Below are 21,991 nucleotides of genomic sequence, written 5' to 3'. Positions count from 1 at the left end.
TGGAGTGAGATGAAAAGGCTGCAGACAAGGCAGGGGGCCCGGGACAGGTGGTGGGGTGTCAGAGATATTTCTCTTCATCAGCTAGACTTAGATTCTCATGTAACTCCTGCCCTAACAGATTTACCTTCTACAGGGAAGAGGTTGTTTAGGATGATAAGGGGAGCCCCTGACCTTTTAGAGTTATGTAACATTAGGAATATAATCATACTGTCACTAAATATTGTCTCTTTCTTTTCTTTATGTATACTCTCAGTTATTTTGGCATTCTTGTTGCACTGGTTATGTATTCCAAAACCAGGAGTTCGGGCACAAGGTGAATCTTTTTATCACCTGACACACATTTTGGAGTACTGAGAAGAAAATTGAAATAAGAGACACAGAGTGTGCTTTAGGATGGGAGGAGTGGAAGACTGTGGGCTCTAGAGTAATTCATACCAGGGGTATAGTCCCAACCCTTTTACTTACTGCACTTATGAACATGGGCATATTACCAAGCTCTATGAAGCAGGTGTGATAAGTCCTGTCTTGGAGGACTGGTAGAAATATATGTAATGTATGCAAAGCATCTGTGGCTGTGCTTGTCTTGCATTGAAACATTAGGGAGTGGCAGTTATTACTATGATGATTTTGACCTGAGACATTACCATCCATCTGGCTGGGGTTTTTTTTTGTTGTTGTTTGTTTGTTTGTTTGTTTTTATCCAGGACATGTTAGAGAATACCCAGCATCCTAGGACAAACAAACAAAAACAGCCAAAATGCTGCTTAGCAATAAAATCTAAGCAATACTTTTCCTTTGTCCCCTCTATACCCTGCTTTTTACTTTATGAAGGAGAAAGTATTTCATCCTCTTCCATAATGATAGCTTCTAGAATCTATAATTGCCTGAGCAAGAGCTGAGTTTTCTTTGACTAAACATTCCCAGTACAAGCATGAAGACTTCCATTCCAAAGAGCAGATGCTCAACTAATGTTTGGGTAAAGTAAGAGCCATGAACAAGAAGTCTAATTCAATATGATTTAATTTCTACACACTCTTGCATAACATTAGCAAATCCAGACATGTACCTTTTAAATCCATGAAAAGAAAAAGAAAGGCTAAAGCCAACCAAAAACTGACCAACTTTTACTGTTTTTCTCTGTCTTCTGATCTCAACTACTTTACTGTGCAGTCTTTCACATTTCCAAGGATAGTCCTATTTCAATGCCATGTTAACTTGTTCTTGATCACAAAAATAATTTAAAGATTGCCAATTTGTATTTCAAAATGCAAAACTTTTACTACTAATCTTGATAAGCAGCAATAAAATATGATCCATGCCATTCATAAGCTTATATTCTGAAAGCAACACCAGTTGAAAACGCACACACACTCACACAAAACAGATTAGTCAGTAAGTTATTCACGCAAAACAAGAACAAAGAAGGTAACAGGCCTTCTCAACCAGAAAGTGAAGAATGTGCCACAGATGTCACTAGGGGTGAGAGCAGCTGCTGGACTCAACCCTGGGACCCAGACTGGCTTTGGCAGAAGTGCCACTTCCAGCTGCAGCTCTTGCTTGAACTCTTCCTTCCTCATCTCTCAAAGCCTCTTCATAAAGGTTTGTGAAGGAAATAGGAGCACTATAACTGACCTTGGCCCAAAACTCCAGGACTTTCATCTTGCTGGTTTCAGCATGGGCTTTTGGACCCCACAGGAACTGATAGCATGGAGGATCACTGTTGGGCACCTGCTGGTACTCCAGGTACCTTTCCTTCACCAGATCTTGGGTGATGAGCTTCCTGGCATCCCCAAAGATGAAATGACTCTTCCCATCATAGACTCCCAACGTATTCAGGAATTCCCAGATTTCTTCCTCGGAGGCGCACATGCCGTTTAAGAAGATCACACCCAGGAGAGGCATTAGAAGCCCGTTCCTAGGAAGTCTCCAGCAATCGCTCAGGCTTCCACCATCGGAGAGATCTAGCTTGCTGACAAGAGTATAGGAGTGATTTCTGGGGTTGACTTCCTTCAAGTCAAGGCCAAAGACCAGCTCTATGCGCTCACAGGCCCTTTTGAGGATCTCAGGGAATTGCTCCCTGTACCTTTTGCTGACAACCTTCAGCATCTCTACCTTCATAATGGGCTCTTTCATTTTATACTTGTACATTAGGAACTGCACTAACATTCCTGCCTTCCTGGTTAGAAGATCATGGTGTGAGCTCTCAGTGGAGGTTGAGGCCTGGGAGGAATTTTTTCTTCCCTCACCTTTACCCTTGGCACCTTTACCAGATCTCTTGCGTGAAACACCCACAGCAGCAGTGGGGGTGTGGGGGGCTCCCTGAGGCTTCTGGGGAATGCCAGCAGCAGGGGAGCCAGGGGGAGTAACCCCCAAAACAAGAGAGGAAGTGGAAGGGGACTCTTCCTCTGCTGCAGCGGCCTGAGCACCCTGAAGATCCTGGGTCTCACTTTGGGCCTGGTGGTGTTTCTCACGGGCTCGGAGCTTACTCTTTCGGCCCCGAGGCATGATGACTGTGGTCAGGGACAGCAGGCAGGAATGTGGGAAGGAAGTCAGGTGATGAGGGCACCTGGAGGAGGGAGAAAAATATTCCTTGAGCACCTGTATCAGGGAGATACCATCTTGGTTTTTTGGAAGCCACTTCTGCTGATTTCCGTGAGGTGACTGCTCTAGGAACCCACAGGGCTTCTGCTTTTCTCTTCAGCCTATCCCCTGGGAACCCATATAGAAACCATAAGACCCTCAGAGTGAGTTTCAGGCTCCATCATGATGGCCATGCTTTGAGCTTGCTGGGGTGACAGCAGATACTGGCAGTGGGTTCCCCTGTCTTTTGGTCTTTGAGGTCCTCTCAGGCACCTTTGAAATTAGCATACTGACTTTTGGCAGGGCCTGGGTCACTCCCCTGTGCTACTCTGAGTTGACTTCTCAAAGCTCCCTGGTACCCATAAAGAGGAATTGAAGGGGTGTCTCAGTCTACTTCCCTGACGGGGGACACCCACTGCTGAGAATTCAGTGGAGTTGATTCTGTCTTGGCTAACTGGATTCCTCAGCTCTTGTTTAGGGACCTCATTTTGTCTCCACATAAGGTTCGGCATCATCCACTTCTTCTGACTGTGATCCTTCAGACTAAGGATCTCACCTCCCTTAGGTCTGATTTAAAAAAAATGAGGGGGATGCTCCACCTGACAGCCCTCCCCTGTGCTTTTTAGGGCTAAAAACACAAGGTTGAGATGGATTATTTGACATCTTTATTCAGGGTTGGGTTCCTCGAGTCCTCACTCAGATTCCTTAATTTGGCTCCCAGCAGGGGAGCTCCCCTTTATCTTGAACTGAGGCCTGTGTCCTCATAGCAAGAGCCAACCTTCCTGAGACCGAATAGAAGTAAGTGAGGGTGGCCTTATTTGACCAAATGTGGTCTTCCGCAGAATGAGAGCTGTGACAGGCAGGTTATTGCCCTTTGATAACTGGTCCCTATGTACACAGGGTCCCAACTCAGTATTTAAATTTGACTAATGAAACACTTCAGCAACTAAGTCTGGGCACAGGCTTTATGAACATGAGCCCTAAAGCACAAGCAGCAAAAGAAAAAATAAACAAATGGGACTACATCAAACTAAAAAGCTTCTGCACAGCAAAGGAAACAATCAACAGAGTGAAAAGACAACCTACAGAGCGGGAGAAAATTTTTGCTAACTATGCATCTGACAAGGGATTAATGTCCAGAATATACATGGAACTCAAGCAATTATACAGTAAAAAAACAAATAACCCGATTAAAAAATAGGCAAAGGAGCTGAATAGACATTTTTCAAAGGAAGACATACAAATGGCCAACAGATACATGAAAAAATGCTCAACATCACTAGTCATCAGGGAAATGCAAATTAAAGCTACACCGAGATACCACCTCACCCCAGTTAGACTGGCTATAATCAAAAAGATGGTGAATAAAAATTGCTGGTGAGGGTGTGGAGAGAACGGAACACTCCTACACTGTTGGTGGGAATGTAAATTAATACAAACACTATGGAAAACAATATGGATGTTTCTCAAACAACTATAGATAGATCTTTCATACAATCCAGCAATCCAGCTTCTGTGTATATACCCAGAGGAATGGAAATAATCATGTCGAAGGGATACCTGCACTCCCATGTTCATCGCAGCTCTGTTTACAATAGCCAAGACATGGAACCAACCTAAACGTCCAACGATGGATGACTGGATAAGGAAACTGTGGTATATATACACCATAGAATACTATTCTGCCATAAAAAATAATGAAATACTCCCATTTCCAACAACATGGATGAACCTGGAGAAACTTATGTTGAGTGAAATAAGCAAAGCATAGAGGGATAAATACCACATGTGCTCACTCATAAGTGGGAGCTAAGAGAGAAAGAAGGAAAGAAAGACCACAGTAGTGTGTTGGTCTTAAAGATGGAGGAATCATTCCTAGGGCTACAAAGTGGAGTGGGGGGAAAGGAGGAGGGAGAGGGAGGCTGGGGGATAATTGGGCGGGGGACACAGGGTACAAACGTAATTTCTGGTAATGGGTATGTTGCCAGTAGGAATCTGGCCCTCACATCATGGGCACGAGGGGTGACAATGAGTTTTGTATCTCATGAATATTCATAATAAAAATAAATAAATAAAAAATAATAAATAAATAAATTCGACTAATGAGAGGGCCTTAGATCTTCCCTCTGCTGTTGTGTGACTATCATCCTCTGACCAAGACCTTCATTTCTCTGTTACCCCTGAGTGGGAACTGATGGGCACCTGTACCTGACGTATCTGCCTGGGGTTTTCCAGGGCTCACAGTAGGGAGAATTCTGTGTGGCCCTCACTGATATGGGGTGGAAGGTCCCCACAGTCCTCAGGGTTCTCACCATGACATCTGGAACAACTTGGAAATCCTTCTCATGCTGACCTGAGGCTGTTCCCTGTGACCTAGTCTTTTACTTCCATGAGATGCCCTGGGAAAACTAAGTGCGAATCATCATGTCCAGGTCTGACAACAGGGGTGGGCCTCTCTGCGGCCCCCTCCTTTCTGGGAGGGGTGCCCTCATCATTACTCAATGTCACAGCCTTAAAACCTGTTAGGGACTGGGTACCTCTGATGAATTGGGCCTATCCCATTAGACCAAGGCCCTCACCTCCCTGAGACTACCTCTGGAAAAAATAAGGGCATCTCAGCCTGTCAGCTCTACCCTGAGCCTCTTATTGCTGGACAGCAGATGTGGGCCTTGAATGTGGCCCTCAAATCCGTTAGTCTTTAGACGGGAAGTGAGGTTACTCCAAATTTGTCTACTCTGCCCGAGACCTCCTAGAGCCCAGTGCAGGGGCACTGCTCAGTGTGGCTCCCTCTTTTGGGTAGAGGTCTGCTCATTAGCCCTCACAGTTCTCGCCTTGACTCCAGTTAAGGCCTAGGTCTCCACCATCTGCAGAATGAGGACTAAGTTCTAAGACCAAGGTACTTCCCTCCCTCCCTGACACTTTCCAGGCAGAACTCTCCCAGACAGCTTTCCTGAGGCTTCCCAGTGCCAACCACAGAGGCTTATGGGGACCCCTTCGTTATGGATAAGAGGTGATCCCTTCAATCCACACTCAGGGTCCTCACCTTGGTATCTCATGAGAGCTTGGAATTCCTCCCTCTACTGACCTGAGTCCACCAGCCTGCAAACAAAGCCCTCACCTCCCTGAATAAAGTCAGTACTCCACACACCAGAGCCTCCCAGAACCGAGTGCAGTGGCTCTGCTTTGCTTTGTTACATCCACTAGGGAGAGATTCCCTCATTTAGCCCACAGGGCCCTCACCTTGACTCTAGTTAGGACCTAGGTCTCTTCCTTATGCAAAAAAGGGGTACTCCCTTAGATAAAGGCCCACCAGTTGCTTAGACTTTTCAGGCACAACTCTGCCGGACAGCTCTCCCGGGACTTCCCAAGGCCGACCGACCGCAGGGGTGAGACTTAGTGCAGCCCCGTTTGTTGTGGGTGAGCAGTGGTCCCCAGAGTCCACACTCAGGGTCCTCACCTTGACCTCAGACCAGTCCTGGGAATTCAACCTCGGCGGACCGGACTACAAGACTCTCAGACATGGCCTCTCAGATGCCCCGCCCCTCAGAAAAGCGGAAGCGAGGACGAGCCACAGCTGGCCTCCCAGGGCCTCCCAGACGCCGCGCCTCCCAGACTCCGCGATTCCCAGACACCCCGCCTCTCCGAAAAGCGGAAGCGAGGATGAGCCACAGCTGGCCTCCCAGACTCCGCGATTCTCAGACACCCCGCCTCTCCGAAAAGCGGAAGCAAGGACGAGCCACAGCTGGCCTCCCAGACTCTGCGATTCCCAGACACCCCGCCTCTCCAAAAAGCGGAAGCGAGGATGAGCCACATCCAGCCTCCCGGGGCCTCCCAGGAACTCCCAGGGCTGAGACTTAGTGAGGGCCCGCCTGATTGTGGGTGGGTGGTGGTCCCCTCAGTCCAAATTTAGGGTCCTCACCTTGACCTCAGACCAGTCCTGGGAAGTCACCCTCTGCAGACTGGACTCCTGGCCTCTCACAAGCCACGCTTCTCAGACGCCGTGCTTCTCAGATTCCACCTCTCAGACGCGCCACTTCTCAGACACTACACCTTTTAGAGAAGTGGAAACAAGGGTGAGCCACATCCAGCTGTGGCTGCCAGGGCCTCCCAGGGCCAACCGCAGGGACGGGACTTAGTGAGGGCCCGCCTGATTGTGGGTGGGTGGTTGTCCCCTCAGTCCACATTTAGGGTCTTCACCTTGACTGTGGATCAGTCCTGGGAAGTCACTGTCTGCAGACTGGACGCCCGGCCTCTCAGGCACCGCACTTCTTAGATGCCGTGCCTCCCAGATGCCGGCTCTCAGACGCCGCACCTCTCAGATGCCCCACCTTTCAGAAAAGCGGAAGTGAGGATGAGCCACATCCGGCCTTCCAGGGCCGACCACAGGGACGGGACTTAGTGAGGGGCTGCCTGATTGTGGGTGGGTGGTGGTCCCCTCAGTCCACATTTAGGGTCCTCACCTTGACCTCAGACCGGTCCTGGGAAGTCACCTTCCTGAGACTGGAGGCCCGGCCTCTCAGACGCGGCACCTCTCCGACACCGCCCCTCTCAGACACCCCGACTCTCAGACACCCGACCTCTCAGACACCCCGCCTCTCAGAGAAGCGGAAACAAGGGTTTGCCACATCCGGCTGTGGCTGCCCGGGGCCTCACAGGCCTGACAGCAGGGGTGGAACACCTTGGGCCCCGCTGTTCTGGAGTCGGTGGTCCCTCGGTCCACACTTAGGGTCATTGCCTTGATATTTTAGTGGAGCCTGGGATTCCTCCCTCTAGTGACCAGAGTCCGCCACCCTCCAAACAAAGCCCTTACCTCCCTGAGTCCCTAGAGAGGAAATCTGGGCACGCCACACACAGCCACCCCTGCCTGAGCTGCAGAGGCCTGACAGCAGGTGCGGGGCTCTGTGAGCCGCCCTCTTTTGGGGAGAGGTCCTCTCTTCAGCACTCAGGGTCCTCACCTTGACTCTGGTTTGTCCAAGACTCTTGCCCCTGCAGAACTGGAACCATGCCCATTAGACCCACGTCTTCCTTTCCCTGAGACCTTCCAGGCGGAAATGAGGGGCATCTCCGCATGGTAGCTCTGTCTGTTGCCGCAAAACGGAGGAGGGGTTCTGTGGGGTCCCCTTTGCTGATGAGGGTCCCCTCATAAGACTTAGAGTCCTCACACTGACTTTTGTTAGTGCCTAGGTCGCCTCCCTCTGCAAAACTGAGGCCACCCCCATTAGAGAAGCCTTCACCTACCTGAGATTTTCCAGGGAGAAATCAGCCTGGCATCTCCGCCCGGGGCTTCCTAGCGCCGACAGCAGAGGGGACTTTGTGGAGCCTCCTCTTACAGTGTGGGTGCTACCCATAGTCCACATTCCGGTACTCACCTTGACAAGTGACCAGTATTTTAGCTCCACCCTCTGTTTATGTGAACCTGCTTCTGTCACATCAAGGTCCTGCCTTCCTGAGATTTCTGAGCTAGAAGTCAGAGGGATTCTCATATGATCACAGTCCTTTGGGGATCTGCAAGAACAGATGGCGGGGGCAACATGACTCTACAGGACCCCACAGTTCTGGCTGGGTTCTTCCATCATTTCTCATTCATGGTCCTCACTTTTACGTTTATCAGAGCCTGAGACTCTCTCTTACTGAACTGAAGTCACCCTGCTCGAGGCTCTGGATGATCCCTATATTTTGGAGTGTTTTTCTCCCGTGTCCTCATTCATAGGGGTTCTCATCTTGGCTCCCGTTTCTTGATTAAAGTCTTCCGGGAATGCTCCATATTCCTGCAAAATCTTGAACAATTTTCTCTCCGCAAACATTGCAAAAAAGGGATCCCTTCCCAGGAGTGATGCGATGTTGGGAAACTGCATTGCAAGTCAGGGAACCCATGACAGATGTTGTGCTGTCAGAGAAAAAATACGCTGATCTATTCCTTCTCTTCATCAACCAGACAAAGTATAGATCTAAAAGATTTACTTTTTACAGAAAAGAGTGAAACCAGATGATCCTGCGAGCTCTTGATCCTTTGAGATTATCTGATTTTGCATATGTAGATGATTATATTGTCATCCAGTATTCTCTTTCTCTTCTTAATTCACGCCTCTCAGTTATTTTCATGTTTTTATTGCTTGGTTATTATTCTAATTCAGTGTCTTGGGCAAAGAGTCCTTTTCATCACCTGAGATACATTTTGGAGCAGTAGGAGAAAGTGAATTAAGCAACTCATGGTCAGCCTCAGTTTGGGAGGAGTGGAACAGTGTGAGCTCTGGAGAAATTCAGACCAGGGGTCTGTTCTCAACCGTATCATTTTCTAGGTGTGTGAACTAGGCACATTACCAAACTCTGAGCCTCAGGCTTTTCATCTGTGAAGTGGGTTTGATAAGCCCTGTCTTGTAGGATTGGTGAAATGTGCTTAATGTGTTGAAAGCACCTGGCACAGTGCCTGGAGTTTACTGAAACATTAAACAATGCCTGTTATTACTATGATTATTCCGACCACAGAGAACACCATCCATTCTGCTGATTATTTTTAAATCCAAGACATAGCAGAGAAGCAGACAACATACAGCACTCTACGACATGGAACAACAAATCAGCCCTAATTGCTGCTTACAAAAAAATGCTAAGTAAATTTTTCTCATTAAATCGTATTTTGAATGTGGAAGTGTCTTTTCCCAGCTGAATAAAACTCAAATCTTCTAGAAGTTGGTTCAAAGATCAACTCTCCAATTCTATTTTCATTAATTTTGCCACTACCCAAAATCTAGATCTCTCTTAGAGTTTGCCAATGCAAAAAACATGGAAGGAAGTGAAAAAATTTGAGCGCCCTTTTAATGGGATGGGCTCTGGCTCCTCAGCCCATGGCAAAGAGTACCAGTCCAAGGGCTTCTGCATTTCCAACCTCAAAAGAATATCACACTTACTTCTCAGAAACTCCCTGGAGACAATGTGGATAAAACACTCAACTTGTGCTTTGTGTTCACCTGCACTGGGACAAGAGCACAGAACACTTTCCATCCCTGCCCCAGTTGGAGATTTTCTCTGGTTTACCCATAGTTCCAAAGTAACTGTTAAGGGCAATTTCCCATTCCAGGCTTGGTTTCTCAACTCTGAGACACACCATCTGGGTGTCTGGCCCCTACTCAGCACTCCCATGGCCTCCTCTAGCCAACATGCAGCTAACTTAAAATTACCTCCCACTGAGGATTGTTCAGTTGGCCAAAGTCTCAAATTACATCGCCTCAAAACATTTACACAAGATTCCTCATCTGGAAATCTCCCACCCCAGACACTTCTTATCCCCTCTTCTTTTATTATTGGTTATAAATATTCATGGGCTACAGAGCTGATTGTCACCACTCCCGCCCAAGATGTGATGGCCAGATTATCCCCTCTTTTTACTTATCTTTAAACCTTAGAAATTATCTCAACACCTTCTTTATATGAAAGCTGCTCTTAGACTCCAAAATTCTATGGGCAAGGGTTGAGCCTATTTTTCTCAGCTTCTCCAGTACTACACAGGTGCCTTCCAAAGAACAGCTGCAAGAAGTCAGTTTTATTACAATTTAATATCTCCTACATTCCTGCAAAAGCTAAGCCAATCCGGGTACATATACTTCAATTTTACAAAGAAAGACTAAAAGGAATAAAAGTAAACCAACTTTTACTTTTTTTTTTCTTTACCTCAGATCCCACCAAGTTTATCGTGGTATAATTTTCTTTTTCATAAAATCCATAGTGCAATGTTATATTATCTTGTCCTGGATCACAAAAAATGATTCAAGATTTTCAGGTTGTTTTACATAATACTAAAATTCTCATTCTTCAATCTGACATTCTCCAAGAAATGTGTGATTTGTGTCATTGATAAGCAGATTCTGAAGCTAAATAAGCTTGCAATTAAAAGAAAGAACATTTAAAAACAGGAAAAAAGAAAAGATAAATGTCCAATTCACAAATATTGCACAGGAACAAAGATGTTATATACCGTGTTCCCACCAGCCCCACTTTGGCCCTCCAGTGATTTGAAGGTTGACTGTTTTCTTTAACCGAGAGGGAAGACTATGCCTCAGACTTCACTAGGAGTGGGAGAAGCTGCTGAACATGGCCCTCGAATGTGTCCTGGCCGTGGCAGTAGTACCAGTCCTGGTTTCAACTCTGGCTCAGGTTCTCTCTCCCTCATCTCTCAATGTCTCTTCATAATGGGACAGGAAGACACTGGGGGCAGTATCATGGACCTTGGCCAAAATCTCACACATTCTTGAATAACCTAAGCAAATTCAGGTATATAACTTTTAAATTTATGAAAAAAAGGAATAAACGGAGTAAGTCAAACCAAAAATGGACCAACTTTTACTTTTCTTCTCTCCCATCTTCTGATCCTAACTATTTTACTGGGAAGTTCTTTAAAATTTTTAGAATATCCTTACTCCAATGCCATGTTAACTTGCTATGTATCACCAAGATGATTTAAAGATTTTCAATTTGTATTTCAGAAAACAAAACTCTTATTACTAAACCTGATAAGCAGCAATAAATGTATGATCCATGTCATTTATAAACTTATATTCCGAATCTAAATAAAAACCTGTTTAAAAAAATCATTACTGCAAAAATACAAAAAGTAAAGCAACAAGTTAGTTATTCATGCATAACAGGAACAAAGAAGATAACAGACCTTTTCAACTAGAAAGTGAAGTATCTGTCTCAGAGGTCAGTAGGGGTAAAAGCAGCAGCCGGACTTGGCCTTAGGACTAGGACTGGCTTTGGCAGTAGTGGCGGCACTGGCTGCAGCTCTGGCTGCAGCTCTTTCTTTCTCATCCCTCAAAGCCTCTTCATAATGGGATGGGAAGGCACTAGGAGTGGAGTTATTGAACTTGGCCCAAAACCCCAGGATTTTCATCTTGCTGGTTTCAGCATGGGCTCTTGGACCCCACAGGAATTGATAATTTGGAGGATGACTGTTAGGCACCTGCTGGTACTCCAGGTATTTTTCCTTCACCAGATCTTGGGCGATGAGCTTCATGGCATCCCCAAAGATGAAGTACCTCTTCCCATCACAGACTCCCAACGTATTCAGGAATTCCCATATCTCTTCCTCGGAGGCACAGTTGCCATTTAAGAAGATCACACCCAGGAGAGGCATTAGAAGCCCATTCCTGGGAAAGCCTCAGCAACCGCTCAGGCTCCCATCATCGGTGGGATTTAGCTTGCTGACAAGGGTATAGGAGTGATTTCTGGGGTTGAATCCTTTAAGTCAAAGCCAAAGATCAGCTCCATGAGATCAGAGGCTCTCCTGAGAATCTCAGGGAAGTGCTCCTTGTACTTTTTTGTTGAGAACCTTTAGCATCTCTGCCTTCATAATGGGCTCTTTCATTTTATACTTGTACATCAGGAACTGCATCAACATTCCTGCCTTCCTGGTTAGAGGATCCTGGCGTGAGCTCTCAGTGAAAGGTGGAGCCTCAGAGGAACTTGCATTTCCCTCACCTTGGCTCTAAGCAACTTTATCAGATCTTGTGCATGAAAAACCTGCAGAAGTAGTGATGGTGGATGAGGCTTTCTGAGAATCTTGGGGAATGACAACAGGTGTGCTCTGGGAAGAGAATGAGAAGGGGAACTCTTCTTTTTCTACTGCAGAATCTGTAGCACCCTTGAGACTGGGTCTCACTTCAGGCCTGGCAAAGTTTCTCAAGTGCACAGAGATTACTCTTCTGACCCTGAGGCATAATGACTGTGCTCAGGGACAGCAGGCAGGCGTGTGGGCAGGTCAGGTGATGTGGGCACCCGCAGGAGGGAGAATGAGGTCCTGTTACTTCCTTTATCAGGGAAATACCACCTTGGCTTTTAGGAAGCCACCTCTGCAAGTTTCCTTGAGGGCACTGCACTAAGAACCCACTGAGCTTCTGTACTTGGACAGCCTGTCCCCTGGGAACCTAGTGGAGGAAGTTATAGAGTGCCTTAGGCTGTAGCCTGCCAGCCCTGCCTATTACTGACTTGGTGACTGCAGGGCTGGTAGTGGGCCCCCCTGTGTTCTGGAGTAGAGGGGATTCTTTGTGTTTACCTACAGGATTATCATGTCAACTCTTGACAGGGCCTGGATCTCTTCTTATTGCTGCTCTGAAGTTGATACTGTAGGCTCCCTGTGACCCAGGTGAGAGAAGTGTAGGGGCACCTTAACCAAGCCACCACCCCTGTACGGGAACACCTAATGCTAAATGCTCAGTGGGGCCCTCTCTTAGGTCCTAAGTTCTCAGGGTCCACATCTGCACACCATGTAGGGCCATGGACTCTCCCTTTTTCTGACTGATGAGTGGCCCTTCAGAGCAAGAATCTAACTTCCTGTAGACCTGATGTAAAACATGACAGGTATCAGCGAAAGAAATAATGGATAAGTCAAACTTAACTAAATTAGAACTTCTGCTTTGCAAAACGTACCAGCAAGAGAATAAGAAGACAACCCACATAGGGGGAGGAAATGTATTTTTTCTTTGTTTATTTTTCATTTCATTTCATTTTATTTTATCAATAGTACAATGTAGTTGATTTTCATGTCCCTTTACTGATTCTTCCTTCCCCACTCCCTCTCCCCACTCCCACCCATCAACATATCTGCTCACTTGTCTTAACAAGTTCAATTGTGATTGTTGTGTCTTCTTCCCTGCCCTTCCCGTTTGTGTATTTACTTATTTATTTTTAGCTCCCACAAATAAGTGAGAACATGTGGTATTTCTCTTTCTGTGTCTGACTTCTTTCACTTAATACAAATTTTTCTAAGTCCATCCATGTTACTGCGAATGGTAGTATTTCATTTTTTTTTTATAGCAGAGTAGTATTCCACTGTGTATATATACCACATTTTCTGTATCCACTCATCTGATGATGGACATTTGGGCTGGTTCCAAATCTTGGCTATTGTAAATAGTGCTGCAATGAACATTGGAGTGCAGGTATCCCTTCAACATGATGACTTTCATTCCTCTAGGTATATTCCTAGCAGTGGAATAGCTGGGTCATATGGTAGATCTATCTGAAATTGTTTGAGGAATCTCCAAACCATTTTCCATAGAGGCTGCACCATTTTGCAGTCCCACCAACAGTGTAGGTGGGTTCCTTTTTCTCTGCAACCTTGCTAGCATTTATCATTCTCGGTCTTTTTGATATTAGCCATCCTAACTGGAGTGAGATGGCATCTCAAAGGGGTTTTGATTTGCATTTCCTGAATGCTGAGTGATACCGTGCATTTTTTCACGTTTCTGTTGGCCATTTGTATATCTTCCTTTGAGAAATGATTATTCAGCTCCTTTGCCCATTTTTTAAAAATTGGGTTACATGTTTTTTTTTTTTTTTTGCTGTAAACTTGTTTGAGTTCCTTGTATGTTCTGAATATTAATCCTTTGTCAGATGTATATTTTGCAAATATTTTCTCCCACTCTGTTGGTTGTCTTTTAACTGTTAATTGTTTCTTTTGCTGTGCAGAGGCTTTTTAGTTTGATATAATCCCATTTGGTTATTTTTCCTTTGGTTGCTTGTGTTTTTGGGGTCATATTCATGAAGCCTGTACCCAATCCTACTTCCTGGAGTCTTTCCCCTATGTTTTCTTTTAGGAGTTCTAATGTTTCAGGATGTATATTTAGTTCTTTAATCGATCTTGAGTTGGTTTTGGTACATGGTGAGAGGTATGGGTCTAGTTTCATTCTCCTGCATATGGATTTCCAGTTTTCCCAGCACAATTTACTGAAGAGGCGGTCTCTTCCCCAGTGTGTATACTTGGTGCCTTTGTCAAAGATCAGATGGTTGTAGGTGTATGGGTTGATTTCTGGATTCTCTATTCTATGTGTCTGTTTTTATGCCAGTACCATGCTGTTTTGGTTATTATAGCTTTGTAGTATAGTTTAAAGTCAGGTAGTGTTATGCCTCCAGCTTTCTTTTTCTTTTTCTTAAAATTGCTTTGGCTATTCATGGTCTTTTGTTATTCCATAGAAATATCTGGATAGTTTTTTTTTTTTTATTTCAGAGAAAAATGTCATTGGAATTTTATTGGACATTGCACTGAATTTGTAGATCACTTTGGGTAGCATGGATATTTTCACAATGTTAATTCTTCCAATCCAAGAGCATGGGATATCTTCCCATCTTCTTGTGTCCTCTTTAATTTCTCTCAACAGTGGTTTATAGTTCTCAATACAGAGATTTTTCACATCCTTGGTTAACTCTATTCCTAAGTATTTTATTTTTTTGGTGGCTATTGTAAACGGGCAAGCTTTCTTGATTTCTCTTTCTGCATGTTCACTGTTAGAGAATAGAAATGCTACTGATTTTTGTGTGTTGATTTTGTATCCTGCAACTTTGCTGAAATCAGTTATCAACTCTAAGAGCTGAAAGCTTTTCCTTTAAGAACAGGAACTAGACTAGGATGCCCACTCTCACCACTTCTATTCCACATAGTGTTGGAAATACTAACCAGAGCAAACAGAGAAGAGAAGAAAATAAAGGGCATCCAGATTGGGAAAGCTGAAGCCAAACTGTCCTTGTTTTCAGATGACATGATCCTATATATCGAACAGCCTAAAGCCTCTACAAAAAAACTCTCAGGGGAGAAAATATTTTTAAAAGACATCTGATAAACGACTGTTTCCTAAAATATAGAAAAAAGTCTTAAAACTCAACAACAAGAAATGAACAACCCAAATTAAAATATGAGCAAAAGATCTGAACAGGCACCTAAACAAATAAGATATATAGACAGCATATAGGCACATGAAAAGATGCTCAACATCACATGTCATTAGAGAACTACAAATTAAAACAATGTCCTGATACCAGTACATACCTATTAAAATTGCCAAAATTCAAAGCACTGATGACACCAAATGCTGTTGAGGATGTGGGGCAACAGAAACTCTCATTCACTGCCAGTGGGGATGCAAAATGCTACAGCCAGTGGGGATGCAAAATGCTACAACACTTTGGAAGTTTCTTACGAAACTGTACACACTCTTACGATATGATCCAGCAATTGTGCTCCTTGGTATTTATCCAAAGGAGTTGAACATGTATGTCCACTCAAAAATATGTACATGAATGTCTACAGCAGCTTTATTCACAATTGCCAAAACTGGGAAGCAACCAAGATGTCCTTCGGTAAGTAAATGGATAAATAAACTGTGGTACATCTAGACAATGGAATATTATTCAGTGCTAAGAAGAAATGAGCTGTCAAGTCATGAAAAGACGTGGAGGAAAAACAGATGCATATTACAAAGTGAAAACAGCCAATTTGGAAAGGTGTCATACTGCATGATTGCAACTATACGGTATTCTGGAAAAGGCAAAACTATGGGGACAGTAAAAAAAAAAAATAAAATAAGTGGTTGCCAGGGGCTAGGGGGTAGTGAGAAATGAATAGGCAGAGCGCAGAGGATTTTTAGGGCAGTGGAACGATTCTGTATGATTCTATAATGGTGGATACATGTCATTATACATTTGTCAAAGCCCAGAAAGTGTAAAACACAAAGAATAAACCCTAATGGAAACTACGGACTTTGGTTGATAATGACGTGTCAATACAGGTTCATCAGTTGTAATAACTGTATCACTCTGGAGTGGGATGTTTATATGAGAAAGGCTGTGAGTATGTAGGGACAAACTGTATATGATAACTCTCCGTACTTTCTGCTTAGTTTTGCTGTGACCTTAAAACTGCTATAAAAAAATAGTCAATTAAAAAAGGAGATAGGCAAAGAAATGATTAAGTTTTGCAATGATGACTAGGCCAACTGCCCTGATTTGATCATCACACATTGTATCCATGTAATGAAATATAACTCTGTACCCACAAATATGTAATCAACGTGTTTCAATAATAATAATAATAAAATAGATGGCCAAATTAAAAAATAAAAAAAGGTGATAGGGAAGCCTCAGCCTCAAATCTTGCCCTGAGAATTTAAGGGTTGAGTGCAAGGGACTGGACACTTTGTTGTCCCCTCGATTCAAGGGTGGATGGTCCCTTCATTCCTTACTCAGTTTCCTTGATTTGACTCCTAGGAGAACCTGGAGCTCGCCTCTTTCTTGACCTGAGGATCTCTCCTCATAAAAGGCCTGTATCTTCCTGAGACCAAATAAAAAGAAGTGAGGGTGGCCTTATCTGGCCACAGCTTACCATGATGTCTCAAGCGTGACAGGTGTGGTAGACAGATCGAAGCCCTATGGTGGATTGTCCTACTCAGTGTCCACTCAGGATCCTAAATATGACTCATAAGAAGGCCTAAACTTACTTCCTCTGCTGAGCTAGGAATGCCCCCTTCAGACCAAGACCCCCACTTCTCTGTTACTAGTGAGAACGATATGAGGGTGCCTCTGCCTGACATTTATGCTTTAATCTCTCAGTTCTGGCAATAGGGAGGATTTTGTGGGGTCCCTACTGAGGGGTTTGGTGTTTCTTGCACTCTTCAGGGTACTTAACTTACTCCTGGCACACCTTGGAAATCCTCCCTCTATGGACCTGAGTTGGCCAGCCTCAGACCAAGGTATTCACCTTCCTGAGACCTCCAAAGTGGAAATCAGGTCCAGCCACATCCTGCCAAGGCTTTTGAGATTCTGTGGGATGAAAGCAGGGTCAGGAGCCTATGGGTCACACTGCTCTGGATAGGTGCTTCCCTCATTTCTCATTCAGAGTCCTCAATTTGCAATGTGTCAGAGACTGAGACTCCTCCCTCTACAGACCTGAGGTCATCCTCCTTAAGGTAGGACTCACAAGTCCCTGAAAACCTTGAAGAATAAGTGAGGAGATGCTCAGGCTGACAACTGCCTGGCATGTTGTTCTTCCCAGTCCTCCTATATTGGGGGTCTTTATCTTGGCTCCTGTCCCTTGGTTAAAAACTTCCTGGGGATTGCCATAGCTCTAAAAACTCTTGACCAGTTTCCCTGCGACACATCTTGCAGAGAATGGGCCCGTCCAGGAGTGATGTGAGATGGGGAAGCTGTAACACACGACAGAGGCCCCAGGACAGATGTACTGTCAGAGAAAAAAACACACTGACTTATACCACCTCTCTACCAGCCAGACTCAGCCTCTTACGTGTTTGTTTGAAGAGATTTAACTTTCTAAAAGGTGGGAGCTGTCCACAATGACATAATGCTTGTTATGTATTGAGACTTAAAAAATGCCAGTTCTTATCATAGTTAATTCATCCCCTGATGTTACAATCCACTACACTGGGATTTATTTTTCAATCCAGGAGATGTCAGAGATTATGTGGCATTATAGTGAAAAAGAAAACCCTATCAGACACAGTGATGCTTAACAAGGAAAACTAAGTGATATTTCCCTGTAACGTAATAAATCATTCAGTGTCAGAGTGAGGTAGACTTTCTCAGTCAGTGCAACACAAAGTTTCTAAATTTCTCTCCCTCTCAGCTTCCCTTCCATCTAAACCACTCCTGTTTTTATTCATTTAACCACCACCCAAACTCTAGACCCTGCCTGGATTTTGCCCAATTACATACAAGACAACCTAACTGAATGCCCTTTTAATAGAGCAGAATCTGGATCTTTTTTTTCTTAGCCCTCCCAATACTAGCATGGAGCCTTCCAAGAGCAGACGCTCAGTTCATGTCTGAGAAATAAGTGAGCCTCAGAGCACGGAGCCCAATTTGTTATGATTCAAATCTATATTCTTCAATAAATAAACCAGGCACATGTAGGTATTTATCTTTTAATTTTATAAAACACAAAGTAAGATGTTAGGATAGCAAACATTGACAATATTACTCTTTTTCTTTCTTGAGTCCATGTGTTTTACTGCTGGATTATTTTTACATTTTCAAGGAAATGCTTATCCCAATTCTATGTTATTTTGCATCAGATCACTAAATAAGATGGAAGTTTTCACAATTTGTTTTACAAAACAGCAAACCTCTTACTCTTAATCCTTACAAGCAAGTGTGAACAATATCACTCATAAGCTTAGATTATAATGCTAAATAAAAGGAACATTTGAAACATACCAAAAAATACAGATAAATCTCCAAATTACTCATATAGAACAGGAACACAAAGGCATTATACACTGTGTTCCCTCTAGTCACACCCAGCCCTCCCCTACTTGGAACACTGACTGCTCTTTTCAATCACATAGTGAAGAATCTGCCTCTTCTTCACTAGTTGTGGGAGGAGCTGTTGGACATGGCCCTGGAACGTTCAGTCGTGGCATTAGTGCCTTCATTGAGTGTAATTGTGGCTTGGGCTCTCTCTTCCTCATCTCTCAAAGCCTCTTCATACCAGAAGTGGAAAGCACTAGGGACAGTCTTATTGACCATGGCCAAAAACTCTAGGACTTTCATCTTGCTTGTTTCAGCATGGGCTCTTGGACCCCACAGGAATTCATAGCGTGCAGGATCACTGTTGGGCACCTGCCGGTACTCCAGGTATTTAAGCTTCACCAAATCTTGGGTAATGAGCTTCCTAGGCTCCCCAAATAGGAAGTGTCTCTTCCCATCATATATTTTCATCTTATTCAGGAAATTCCAGATCATTTCCTCACTGGCACAGTTGCCGTTCATGAAGATCACGCCCAGGAGATTCATCAGGAGGCCAGTCTTGGGAAAACCCTTGCCACGACTCAACATCCCACGGTAGGGGAGGTCCATTTTGCTGACAAGGGCATAGGAGTGCTTGGGAGAATCGACTTTCTTTAAGTCAATACCAAATACCACCTCTAGGCTGAAAGAAGCTTGTCTGAGGATTTCAGGGAAATGTTTCTTGTGCCTTTTATTGATGAACTTCAGTATACCTGTTTTCGTAACTTGCTTTTTCATTTTGTACATGTGCATTAGGAAATTCACCAAAGTATTTATCGTCTTGGTTAGAGGGCTTCTACGAGACTGCGTAGTGGAGGGTGGGGCCTGGGTGGGACTTGGCTTTTTCTCAATTTTACTGTCGGCTTCTTCACATGATCTTGTGTGAGAAACATCTACGGACACATTGGTGGATGGGGCTCGCCGAGGCTTCTTGAGAGTGCTACGTGACCTAGCAGGTGACTCATTCTCAGTAATATCCCCCAAATGAGAAGAGGATGAGGAGGATATTTTCTCCTTGGTTGCAGTAGCCTGAGCACCCTGGAGACGGGTCTCACCTTGAGCCTGGCGGCGTTTCTCACGGGCACGGAGCTTACTCTTCTGACCCCGAGGCATGATGACTGTGGTCAGGGACAGCAGGCAGGAGTGTGGGCAGGTCAGGCTATGTTGGCACCTGTAGGAGAGAAGATGAGAGGGCGTGAGCACCTTCAGCAGGGAGAGACCACCTTGGCTTTAAGAAGGCCACTCTGCAGGTTTCCGTGAGAGCACTGCTCTAGAAACCCACAGGACTTGTGTTCTGATCAGTCTGTCCTCTCAGAACCCAGTGAAAGTAATTAAGGTGTGCCTGAGGCAGCAGCTTGCCAGCCTGCCTGTGACTGAGAGCAGTAGCAGCAGGCAGGTCTAGTCCTTATGGATCCTCTTCAATTCTGGGGTAGAGGTAGTACTCTCAGTTCACATTCAAGACCGTCATATCAACTGTTGGCAGGGCCTGGCCCCCTCCTCCACGTTGCATTAAATTTGACACCTCCAACCAATGTCCTCGTCTCCTTGGGACCCCCTAAGAGGAGTTGAATGGATGCCTTAGCCCACCACCCCTGCCAAGAGGCACTTGGTGCTAAGAATTCTGTGGGAGCCTGCACTGTTCTGGGCTTGTTGGGGTCCTCAGCCACCATTCAGAGTCCTCCTCACCTTGGCCCTAAGTAGAACCTAGGACACCTGCCTCTGCTGATCTGATGCCCCTCAGAAACGTAATGCTATGAAAAAGAGAGTTTTACATACACCTGACTTCCATGCCTGGACCTTTCAGGGCTGCAAGTGGGGAGGGAGAACTCTCTGTTTCTCTGTTGCCTCCTTTTGGAGGTGGGGGGTGTGGTGAGCGGTACTACCGTTCTTCTTTCAGGGTCCTCATCCTGACCCCAAAAGGCTCTGGGTCTCCTCCCTGTGCAGAATTGGGGCACACAATTAGTCCAGACTGATAGCTACTGTGGGGTTCCCCAGCACTGAGAGAGAAGCAGAATTAATGGGACCCTACTTTTTAGAGCCAGTGTTCCCATTAGTCCTCACTCAGGTCTCTGACCTTGACTCCCTCTAGGACTTGGGACACCTCCCTCCACACACTTGGGTCCTCCAGCCTCAGAACAAGGCCCTAGACAAAGAAGTTAAGGGCTCCACACATACGACTACCTCTACCTGGAGCCTTGCAGAACTGAATGCAGGGGCACTGCTTTCTGTTGTCACCTCTACTGGGGAGAGAGACCCTCATTAGCACTCAGAGCCCTCACGTTGACCCAAATTAGGACCTAGGTCTTCTCCTTCTGAAGATTCGGGGGGGAGGGGGCGTACTCCCGTAGACAAAGGCCCACCCATCGCTGAGAATTTTCAGGCAGAACTCTGCCAGACAGCTCTGCCGGGACCTCTCAAGGCCGACTACAGGGGTAGGACTTACTGGGGTCCCCTTGGTTATGGGTGGGAGGTGGTCCCTTCAGTCCATATTCAGGGTCTACACCTTAACTCCAGACCAGCCCTGGGAATTCACTCTTGGCCAACAAGATGCTATGCTTTTCAGACGAGGCCCCAGCCCTCAATGCGGAAGTGAGGATGAACCATATCCGGTGGCGGGTGCCTGGGGTCTTTGAGGGCTGACAGCAGGGGCAGAACACCATGGACCCCACTGTTGTGAAGTTGGTGGTTTCTAGGTTCAAACTTCTGGTGTCCTATCAGAGCCTGGGATTCCTCCCTCTACTGATCAGAGTTGGCCAACCTCCCAAACCCTCACTTCCCTCAATGCCTAGAGTGGAAGTCTAGGCATGGTACAAATGGCAACCACTTCCAGGGGCCTCACTGACTAGAAAACAGGTTTCGGGCTCTTGGTGGTCCTCACCCTGACTCCAGTAAGGGCCAAGACCCCTCACTCTGTAGAACTCTATTGGACAAGGCACTCCCCTCCCTGAAACCCTCCACGTGGAAAGGAGTGGCAACTCAACCTTACAGCTCTGCCTGGGGCCTCCCAGGGCCAAAACAGGGATGAGACTCTGTGAAGTCCCCACATCTCCGGGTTTAGTAATCCCTTTTTTCTCAATCAACAACCTCACCTTGCTCTTGGCCAGTCCTAGAACTTCACCTTCCCTGACATGAGCACTACTGAGTTCAAGGTCCTCCCTATTCTGAGACCCCCCCAGGCTTACCCAGGAAGTTAGACTGAGCCACATTAGGCCAGGGATGTTTGGGTCCTGTGAGGTCTGACAGCAAAGTCAGGTTTCTGTGGGACACCACTGTTCTGGTTCCCCACATTCCTCACGCAGGCTCCCTGTCTTGGTATCTATCAGACCCTGTGTGATACTCTGAT

At 45.5% G+C, this 21,991-nt stretch overlaps 2 protein-coding genes across 2 annotated transcripts; both read right to left on the bottom strand.

Moving 5' to 3' along the window:
- Positions 1 to 1,473: 1,473 nt before the first annotated feature.
- LOC134367902 (melanoma-associated antigen B4-like) lies at positions 1,474 to 2,505 on the bottom strand. Its single transcript, XM_063084561.1, has one exon. It carries the CDS (start codon positions 2,503 to 2,505, stop codon positions 1,474 to 1,476), a length of 1,032 nt encoding a protein of 343 aa, XP_062940631.1.
- A 16,224-nt stretch (positions 2,506 to 18,729) lies between these two features.
- Positions 18,730 to 19,761, bottom strand: LOC134367901 (melanoma-associated antigen B3-like). The gene has a single exon (XM_063084560.1). The coding sequence runs from the start codon at positions 19,759 to 19,761 to the stop codon at positions 18,730 to 18,732; it is 1,032 nt and encodes a 343-aa protein (XP_062940630.1).
- Positions 19,762 to 21,991: the final 2,230 nt, after the last annotated feature.

Source organism: Cynocephalus volans, chromosome X (genome assembly GCF_027409185.1).
Source record: "Cynocephalus volans isolate mCynVol1 chromosome X, mCynVol1.pri, whole genome shotgun sequence".
Lineage (NCBI taxonomy): Eukaryota > Metazoa > Chordata > Mammalia > Dermoptera > Cynocephalidae > Cynocephalus > Cynocephalus volans.
The sequence above is the reverse complement of the archived record's forward strand: the minus strand, read 5'-3'. Positions and strand labels throughout refer to the sequence as shown.